This window comes from Malaya genurostris, chromosome 2 (genome assembly GCF_030247185.1).
Source record: "Malaya genurostris strain Urasoe2022 chromosome 2, Malgen_1.1, whole genome shotgun sequence".
Lineage (NCBI taxonomy): Eukaryota > Metazoa > Arthropoda > Insecta > Diptera > Culicidae > Malaya > Malaya genurostris.
This window is the reverse complement of record NC_080571.1, coordinates 225,697,901-225,708,733: the sequence shown is the minus strand read 5'-3', so window position 1 is coordinate 225,708,733 and position 10,833 is coordinate 225,697,901. Positions and strand designations below refer to the sequence as shown.

At 42.2% G+C, this 10,833-nt stretch overlaps 1 protein-coding gene across 2 annotated transcripts; it reads left to right on the top strand.

Annotated features, from left to right (window-relative positions):
- The first annotated feature begins 1,444 nt into the window (after window positions 1-1,444).
- Window positions 1,445-2,623, top strand: LOC131427826 (trypsin 3A1-like). Of its 2 annotated transcripts, none has more exons than XM_058591362.1 (4): window positions 1,445-1,677; window positions 1,740-2,136; window positions 2,193-2,336; window positions 2,411-2,623. In XM_058591362.1, exons 1-4 carry the CDS (start codon window positions 1,451-1,453, stop codon window positions 2,447-2,449), a joined length of 807 nt encoding a protein of 268 aa, XP_058447345.1. In that variant the 5' UTR covers window positions 1,445-1,450; the 3' UTR covers window positions 2,450-2,623. The 2 variants fall into 2 exon arrangements, with proteins under 2 accessions (XP_058447345.1, XP_058447346.1); XM_058591363.1 differs by having other exon boundaries at window positions 1,512-1,677; window positions 1,747-2,136.
- The last annotated feature ends 8,210 nt before the right edge of the window (window positions 2,624-10,833 follow it).

The window sequence follows — 10,833 nt, the reverse complement described above, 5'->3', positions numbered from 1 at the left end:
TACAAGGAGAGCAGCAGAGTTATCGCGCGGTAATTGCAGCAATCCAGCTTATCACCCTTTCTGTAGATGGGACACACGATTCCTTCCATCCATTCCTCCGGAAAAAGCTCGCCCTCCCAGATCTTGGTAACGACCCAGTGCAGTGCTTTCACTAGTGCATTAACACCGTGTTTTAGTAGCTCGCTTGGTAGTTGGTCAACGCCAGCGGCCTTATTATTTTTCAACCGGCTTACCACCTCCTCCACTTCTTGGAGGTCTGGGACCGGCAGTCTATCGTCCTCCGCACGCGTTCCCAAGTTCGTTACCGCGCCGCCACTTTCGTATTCCGCCACATCGCCTGCATTCTTCTCGGCCACTAACTGTTCACATTCGTCGTCGAACCAGTCGTTCCTTACGTTCGGAGCCGCCGTACCTAGCGTTGCTGATGCAGTGCTACCTATGGCAGAAGCTGCGAGGATTTAGTTCGTCGTATATTATCCTGTCGCAGCCGGCGAAACCTAGCGACTTGCAGTTCCATGTTCCAAGTTTCCAATCGTAGTCCTTATTTCGTCGCGTGGGTCTATGCCGATTGTTCCGGGTCGTATTCTCTCCTGTATTATTCGTAATAGATGTTTTACGGGCGGCTTATTAGGCCTACGCCAACCTCCCTGTCTCGCCGGAGTTTCATTGTGCTTGCTCTGTTTAACGTCCCAGCTAGCACTAGGACGATCCCGTTGGTGGGGTTGCCACCTTGGATTTAGCTGGACGGGATGCAGCATTTCATACTCAGCCGCTGGATACCAGAACAGACGCTGTTTGAAGCCGCTCCTAACACGGAGTACAGACGCTCCGACATCCTCTAAAAAAACCTAAACTGGTCTCAAAACAATTTCAATCGGTAGTTATTATTAGTAAACGGCCAATCAAACCGAACCCGGTTATCTTGGTTCCCCACTTCTACCACTATTAGTCATATATTTCAAAATGAAACTTACTCACTTTTCTTAGATATGGCGTAACCGACTTCAACAAACTTAGATTCAAATGAGACGTCCTGTAGTCCCATGCAAAATCGTAAAAAAGACTTCTAAATTTGACTAAAAACTAATAGAGTTTGTAGGTAATGTTAGTTATTAGGCATACGAAACGACTTCAATTATATCGGTTCCGGATGTATAACTTGCAATAGTTGAACTCCCTTTATTTTCTCAGAGGTGGTCTAACAGATCTGAGAATTTTTTCATTTTGTTTATTATACCTAGGACATGCTTTTTCAAGTTCCACATAAGAATGTTAAACTAATATTATTCTTTCAGTAATGAACCTAGCACTACGAAATTCGTTCCATCGATTTGAATTGCCTTATCAATTTATAGGGTTTCACATTGCTTTAACAAATCAATCGATCACAGCGCAACGTACTCAATCCTATTTGCTGCCTATTGCTAGCTATATTTCAATTTCTCCTGAAATGTTTACAAAAGTCGAAGTGGTTATCTGGAGTTTAGCAAATCTGCTAGTGATATTAGTCTGGCAACCTATACCCTGTGATAGCGGGAGATTCAAACGAATCATAGGTGGAGCTTCGGTTAACATAACCAGTTTTCCTTATCAGGTTGCGCTGCTGCTGGAAAAGAAAAGATGTGCCGGTTCTGTGCTGAGTGATCGATGGATTTTAACAGCTGCTCACTGTGTGAGGTGAACCAAATCTAAATGGCTATTTAATCTTCAGTCGCATGGATGTTTGACAATTTTGTTAGGAATCAGACAAAGGTGGCTATTCGAGCAGGATCGAATCATTTCTACAGTGAAGGCGTGTTGGTGGCCGTGCGGAATATTTTTATGCATCCCATGCAGAATGACTGGAGAAATTTTGATTTTTCACTTTTGGAACTTGCGGAACCGCTGGTTTTAAGTGAGAGTATTCAACCGATAGAGCTACCAACTCCGGGTCAATGTTTCTCAGACGGAACATTTTGCAAAGTATCAGGCTGGGGCCAAACCGGAAATGTAAATGTGTCAAGATATTTCTTACGGGGCACTACTGTTGCAATATACAATCAGGAAAAATGTGCCTATAACTACAGATATTTAGGAACAGTTAAGGAAAATATGCTATGTGCGGGATACGACCAAGGAGGAAAGGATTCTTGCGCGGTTTTTTTCTGTTAATAGCCGAATGTTGACTACTAGACTAATCCTTACCGTTTCAGGGTGATTCCGGAGGACCTTTGGTGTGCAATGGTGTACTGGCAGGAATAGTATCTTGGGGAGGAAAATGTGCTGAAGCCGGCCAACCGGGTGTTTACGGTCGTGTAACCAGTGCCCTGAACTGGATTACTGGGACTATAAATTCGGTATACTAAAACTACTAGAATCGAATTAAATGAAATAAGCAAATTTCGACAAGTACAGTGTGATCACTTTTTAGGAAACCTTGCTAGGTTCGAGTCTCACACCACGTCCATAAAGAGAACAGACACACACATACATAAAAAAGTGGTTCAGCAACTTGCCCAAGCGATGTGTTGATCTGGGAATGGGCATGTCTGCTGATCCTTTGCTTGTCATATGTTTTTGTTTGGTTACGAGAATTTTTTGTTCTGGAATAAAGCGAACAATAATTAAATTGTTCAAAATAGTACCCTTATTGAGTTTTGATTTGATGGCGAATTCTGACTCCTTATCCTATATTTTTCCACATTTTGTAATTGTGCGATAAGAACGCGACTGGAACTATCAGTGATGAGACTGAAAATAAAAGATATTAAATTTTATGCGTGGGATTCCCATGTTTCCTCACAATTATTTCTGAAAAAAATAAACCAAATAAACAGTCAAAATCTGATAACTGATTTTGAACCAGCAGAGTTGCCAGTTGTACTGAAAATTTATTAAAGTACACTGTCAAATTGACAGCGACATCTCTCCCCCACTTTACCCTAATTAAATTGGTAATGTTTCTATCGAAACAAAATCGAACATCGATTTTTTCGGGAAAAAACGGGAATGTTTTATTTTTGGACTCTCGAATATGTCAGTCTTCGAAAAGTAAATTCACACGAATTTTCCAAAGTGTGTATCTAGAATTCAGATGCCCCAAAAATATAAGTTTTAATTTCTTGACAGGTCATAACTTGCTTAATAGGAATTCATAATTCATAATGACAGTACTCAAATGACAATGTCAACAAATCGACACTTCAAGAAATCACAAAAGCACATATAAGAAATAACTGCAGGATTATGTGCACATAATTCATCTAGATGTAATGCGTATAACGACATTCGCCGACGTTGTCCGTAGTGACACTCCATAAGTAATTTCACGGCCAGTAGCTAGACAAACATCTTCTAGGTTGGACCTAGAACGCCTACCTGCTAACCTGTGCGTGATGGTTTTCGAAAATAGAGTCCAACATATCGTCATCGTTCGGTTGTTTCTTAAACCGATGACCGATCCCGGATGACTGCAACAACATAACCTAGAGATGAACGGAGAAAAGACCCACTAAACGCTTTATGTAACGCTTGCCTGTAGGTAAAATTAATTCATAAATATTTTGAAACCCGTTCCCCATAGGAAGGATAAGCTAGGACATGAAATTTACATTCAAATAGATGACGCTCTTGACAACCATATGGCACCTTCTGAGGTCGGTGCTGTATGGCAATAGCTGTTTCAGGCATAACAATACCGCATCAGACACTATCGGAACCGTTCGGAATAACCAACAGTGAACGACAGACGGCCTGGAGCAATGTCAAGCCTTGTACGTGAAAGTGTGACGTCTGGTAAACTCTGCAATATTCTATCCCGGCTCGCAGTAAATGGTGAGCAATAGGAGCTACTATTATTTAATACCGTATCGTACGTACACCAGCACATGGCGAGTTAAATATTTTTCTTTAATCATACTGGAAAACTACTTGCAATAGTAATATTCGATCACAATACAATAAAGTTGTCACTGCTCAATGTTCGCAATGCGGATTTTAAATATAAAGGGTGATTTTTTAAGAGTAGAGAATTTCATTAAAAAAGCACACAAAAAATTTGATAAAATTTATGAAAATCTTCATTGGAACCACTCTCTTCAACATGTCGTCCGGTATTTCACGAATAATGCCACCGGCACATCAGTCACACCAAACAGTGACCTTTCTGGGATACATTGGTAGCTCTTGTAAACCAGCCATGAGTGCTTCGTCGCTGAACACAATTTTTCAATCTGTGATCTGTCGAGAGAGAGGGAGATGTCAGATTTTTTAAATTACTCGATTATTCTAGCGTATTTCCAAAATAATCGATAAAGTGTTTATCGATTAGCAGAGTTATTAATGGATTACTCGATAAATGTTTGACCGATATTGGTTGAAACGTCTTTTGACGGATAAGAATTCCGATGAAACGGCGGACTCGTTTTGGTCCGTCGCCCAAGTGTTTCTCCTATTTTGAGTACAACTCTTTTACGTAAGCTGAAACGAAAACGAAATGCAGCACAGCGACGACTTCGGAAACACCACTAGTAATGTATACCGCAAACTGAATTCATTATTGTATAAATCATATGTTTTACGAGTGCAAACTGATCTAAAACGAAACCCTAAAGGAGTTATGTTAACTCGAACGGGAAAACATCAACTGTTCCAGCAAATGTTTATCTAAATGATAGCATATCGTCGACAAGTGGTAAAAGATGCGAATTTCTCATAAGTATTTAATGCAATGCCCGTTACCACTTCTGGATCGAAATTGACAGTTTCGGATGTTCCTGAAATTTTGTTGATTTTTATGTTTTTTTAAAATCACATCTGAAATGGTAACAAGTGCTACTAAGAAGCTAAAAAGTTATTTCTCGCCTGGACCTGACGGTATTCCCTCAGCTGCTTAGCAGAATATACAACCAATCGTTAATTGATTCACGTTAACCCGTTTTTTTTTTTTTTTCAATCATATAATTTATTAAGGCACACTGCTTAAGCTCTAAGATGCCAAGGGCTTTTTCTAATTTTAATTAACAAATAACTTAAAACTAGGATAGTATATTAAGATAATGTAATGACTTTGGCAGATCCCGCCTTCAGCTGGCTATCGGCACCGGCCGGCGTACTGAATGTAACACGTTGGTAAGTATCTTGGTATTAGCCGCTTTTTTCTGTCCGTGTGGGTTCGCGGGGGGACACCCCCAGGCTACGAATACCAGACGGGTGGCCCATATTCATCTCATAGACTACAGCGGCCGTCCGTGGGTAATGATGATGATGTTACGGAGGAAAATGAAAAAAAAAATATACAGAGAAGTAAATATTACGGAGAACAGAGTAAAAAGGGGATATGGGAACAAAATGACTAAGAACGACAAAGATCTAATTAGTTGACATCGAGATGGTGAAAAAACGTGGGAGGGGGAAGCAGAAAATTTAGTGACAGCAGAAAGATCTTGTTAGTTTCAATGAAGATGGTGGACAGACGAGGGATGGGGAGATTCGGGCGGATGTTAGTGTCGAACCTGTGGGTGGAGTTTCTTCTTCGCATCAGTCGAGGAACAGGGGTAACTAACGCAGATTACACTTGTTTATTAATGTGTTTAAGGAATTTATATATGAGTAACATATATGATATATCCCGACTCGCCAACACATCTCGAACCGGAACATCAGGTGGTCTACCTCGGGCCCTGAGGGAGTCCTTTAAAACAGACCTGGCGTCACAATACCCCACACATGACCATACGACATGCTCGATGTCCTGATAACCGTTGCCACAGGTGCAGAGACCGCTCTCCATGACCCCAATACGCCGAAGATGTGCGTTGAATGTGTAGTGATTAGACATGAGCCGAGACATAACACGAATGAAATCGCGACTCACGTTCATCCTCCTGAACCAAGGTTTCGTCGATACCCTAGGGATAATGGAATGTAGCCATCGTCCCAGTTCGTCATTACTCCATGAAGTTTGCCAACTTTCAAGTGCTCTTCGACGAGAAATACTGAAAAATTCATTGAAGCAGATTGGTCTTTCATAAATATCACCTTCTAATGCGCCCACTTTAGCCAATGAGTCTGCCTTTTCATTTCCCGGAATGGAACAATGTGAAGGGACCCAGACTAACGATATTGAATAAGACCGTTCAGATAAAGTTCGCAAGTGTTCCCGTATTTTCCCCAGGAAATATGGGGGATACTTTCCTGGCTTCATTGCCCGGAGAGCTTCTATTGAGCTTAGACTGTCCGTGACAATGAAGTAATGGTCTTTGGGCAACGTTTCAATGATCTCGAGGGTGTACTGAATAGCAGCTAATTCTGCGACGTAGACTGAAGCCGGATCACTGAGTTTGTACGAAGCGGTGATGTTCTGATTGAAGATGCCGAAGCCTGTGGACTCGTTGATGTTTGATCCGTCAGTGTAAAACATCTTTTCACAGTTGACTGTTCTAAATTTATTATAAAAAATATTTGGGGCCACTTGAGGGCGCACGTGATCCGGAATTCCACGAATCTCTTCTCTCATGGATGTGTCGAAAAACACAGTAGAATCAGAAGTATCCAACAAATGAGCACGGTTGGAAACAAACGAAGAAGGATTAATATTCTGAGCCATGTAATCAATATACAAGGACATAAAACGGGTCTGAGAATTGAGCTCGACAAGCCTTTCGAAGTTTTCAATCACCATCGGATTTAAGATATCGCATCGGATTAGCAATCGATATGAGAGATCCCAGAATCGATTTTTCAACGGTAAGACGCCCGCAAGCACTTCGAGACTCATCGTATGAGTCGACTGCATGCAACCTAAGGCAATACGCAAACAACGATACTGAATTCTTTCCAGTTTAATGAAATGGGTGTTCGCGGCGGATCGGAAGCAGAAGCATCCATATTCCATTACGGACAATATCGTTGTTTGGTACAGCCTGATCAGGTCTCCTGGGTGGGCACCCCACCATGATCCGGTTATTGTACGAAGAAAGTTAATTCTCTGTTGGCATTTTTGTTTCAGATACCTAACATGACATCCCCAGGTGCCTTTGGAGTCGAACCAGACCCCGAGATATTTGAATGTGAAGACCTGAGCTATGGTTTCACCCCTTAGTTGAAGCTGTAGTTGTGCTGGTTCTCGCTTCCTTGAAAATACAACCAGCTCAGTTTTCTCCGTAGAGAAGTCGATACCAAGTTGAAGAGCCCACGTGGACAAGTTGTGGAGTGTATCTTGTAATGGTCCTTGCAGATCGGCAGTTTTGGATCCTATAATGGACACAACGCTGTCGTCGGCAAGTTGTCTTAGCGTGCAAGATGTGTTGATATATTCATCGATATCTTTTACGTAAAAATTGTATAAAAGGGGGCTTAAGCATGAGCCCTGAGGAAGACCCATGTAACTGAATCGTATTGTCGACAAATCACCATGCGCGAAATACATGTGTTTCTCAGACAATAGATTATGTAAAAAGTTGTTCAAAACTGGCGAAAGACCATGCTGATGCAGCTTCTCAGATAAGATATTTATAGAAACTGAGTCAAAAGCCCCCTTAATGTCTAGGAAAACTGACGCCATTTGTTCTTTACGAGCAAATGCCATTTGAATTTCTGTTGAGAGCAACGCAAGACAATCGTTCGTTCCTTTACCCCTGCGGAAACCAAATTGTGTATCTGAAAGTAAGCCATTAGTTTCGACCCAATTGTCTAGACGGAAGAGAATCATTTTTTCGAACAATTTCCGGATACAGGAAAGCATAGCAATCGGCCGATACGAATTGTGATCGGAGGCTGATTTTCCTGGTTTTTGAATGGCGATCACTTTCACTTGTCTCCAGTCATGTGGAACAATGTTGTCCTCAAGGAACTTATTGAATAAACTCAACAAGCGCCTTTTGGCGGGGTCTGGCAGATTTTTCAACAAGTTGAATTTGATTCTGTCTAACCCCGGGGCCTTATTGTTACATGACAAGAGCGCAAGTGAGAACTCTACCATCGAAAACGGTGTTTCGTTTGTATTTGATGTCGCGGCGCGGGAGATCTTCTGTTCCGGAACAGAGTCTGGACATACTTTTTTAGCGAAATCGAATATCCAACGGTTGGAATATTCGTCGCTTTCGTTCGTGGTGTTTTGGTTTCGCATTCGTCGGGCTGTGTTCCAAAGAGTGCTCATCGATGTTTCTTTTGTTAATCCGTCAACAAACCGTCGCCAGTAACCTAGTTTCTTTGCTTTAACTAAGTTCTTCATTTGCTTATCTAGCGCTGCGTAATTTCTATAATTATCAGGTGTTCCATATTTTCTGAACTTTTTGAATGCTAAAGATCTTTCCGCGTTCAGTGATGAGCACTCTTTGTCCCACCACGGATTGGGAGGAAGGATGTTAGTTTTCGCGCCGGGTACACGTTTCGTCTGAGCTTGAATCGCGGAGTCGAGAATCAAGCCAGCCAAAAGCGTGTACTCTTCCTCCGGAGGAAGTTCTTGTGTTGTTTCCAGTTTCTCAGACATCGCATTTGCGTAATATTTCCAATCAATATTTCGTGTGAGGTCATACGAAACATTGATTGTCTCCGATGGTCTTAATCCGTTGGCGATTGAAATTACGATAGGTAGATGATCGCTACCGTGAGGATCGGGGATTACCTTCCACTTGCAATCCAACCGTAGCGATGTCGAGCAAAGGGATAAATCCAGCGCACTTGATCTTGCTGGTGGTGCAGGAATCCGTGTCATTTCTCCCGTATTCAATATTGTCATATTGAAGTTGTCACAAATATCATGGATCATAGCTGATCTGTTATCGTCATGAAGACAACCCCATCCCGTACCGTGTGAGTTAAAGTCTCCTAAAACCAACGTTGGTGCGGGAAGGAGTTCTATGATATCACTGAGCCGCTGATGCCCAACCGAGGCTCTAGGGGGAATGTAGATGGAAGCAATACAAAGGTCCTTACCTTTGATTGTAACATGACATGCGACAACTTCAATACCTGGTATCGAGAGGAGGTTAATTCGATAAAAGGAATAGCACTTTTTGATTCCCAAAAGTACTCCTCCATAGGGGGTTTCTCGATCCAAACGAATAATATTAAAATTGTGGAAGTTGAGAGATATTTCAGAAGTTAACCAAGTTTCGCACAATGCAAATGCATCGCAATTCGTGGTATATAATAGATGTTTGAAGGAATCAATTTTTGGGATGATACTTCTGCAATTCCATTGTAAAACAGTGATCAAATCCTTGACCTCATTGGATAAATTAGCCATCGAAGGATACAATCGCTGAAAGAAGGGGCCATTTTACAGTCAACTGTTTCAAAAACGTCTCAGCTACGGGTACAAAGGTCATCAAAATACCTTTCAAGGGGTCAGAGATATTGAAAGTTTTAAAAATCCAGTCCACTATATCAGAGAATTTAATAAATCCAGCATTTGGTTGATTCTTTGACTGGTCTTTAGGGGCAATTGAGTTTTTGTTTGTCTTAGGAAGTGTTGGAAACTCCTTATCAGATCTCAGTTTTTCTAGATCAGGAGCTATTCTTTGCTTCGGTGTTTTACTAACACTACCATTAGCTGTTACTTTTGGAGGCCCCTCAAGGGCCACCTTCGAACCCTTACTAGGTAGCTTATGAGAGGAAATATTTCTCCTTTTCCTGTTGCTACGAGGGATGGCCGAAGATGTGCCTTCGAGAGGGTCGTCTGAATCGCACTCGTCTGTTGACAAGCAAGCATAGGGATTTGCAGATGGGCTTGGTGGTGTAGCACTCTTTAGCATTTCTGCAAATGTGCGCTTGGAGCGTTCCCTCAAAGAGTGCTTTAGCTTATCTCCACGCAATTTGTAGGTGGGACATGCTGAGAGATCATGCGGACCCTCACTGCAGTAGAGACACTTTTCAATATCTCTTCCGCAAGAGCCATCCGCATGACGCTCTCCACACTTCGAACAACGGGGCCGATTCGCACAATGGGAGGCTGTGTGTCCTAATTGCTGGCAATTAGTACAGTTCATAACCCGCGGTACGAAGAGACGTACGGGTAGACGAACCCTGTCCAGAAGGACATAATTTGGCAAAGCCGAACCAGCGAAGGTCACACGATACGAGTTCGATTGAGGATAAGATTTTGACCCATCCTCGGCGATCGATACTGAATGCAAGCGTTTGCAATCCAGTATCTTCAGATTCTTGAGTAAGGGGTTTTTGAAACCGCCAACCCCGTGCTCAAGAATATCTGCGCAAGTCAAACCTGCATCTGTGACCACGCCGTCTATTTCGACTTCGCGGGCTGGTACATATACGCGATAATCCCGCGTAAAGAGCTCATTTCGAACGATCTCATTAGCCTGCTTTAAGCTGGTCAACGAGACCCTGAGTTTGTCGGAGCGCATTTTTACTATTTGTGTGATAGTCGGGTAATGTGACGTCAGGTTCTTATTTAATGTCAATAAATTCAATGTTTTATCTTTAGATTTGGTCCGGAAGTACACCACATATGGACCGGTCGATAGCGAGGGTTCATCGGAATATTCCTTAATCCGGGGGGTTTTATTACTGTCAACAACAGGCGGATTAGGATCTGTCTTCATTTCTTCGTCTGGAGGGGGAGGACTCATTGTGCTTACTGTAGCACGAGGTTATATTTAGGCAAGTGGTAAATTATAAGAGGGATGCAACAATAAACTGTAATAAGTAATAAGAATAAAGAAAAAGGCAATACTTAGCTTGTTGTACAAATGCAAGGAACGGTCGCCAAGACCTGCTCTTGGTCGATTGCCACTTCAATTGATGCCAAAAAACCTCTACGAGGAAAAGTACAAAGCACCAGCTAACGGTTCGGTGCGAAGGTGCAAAAAACCTCACCGAGGAAAAGGC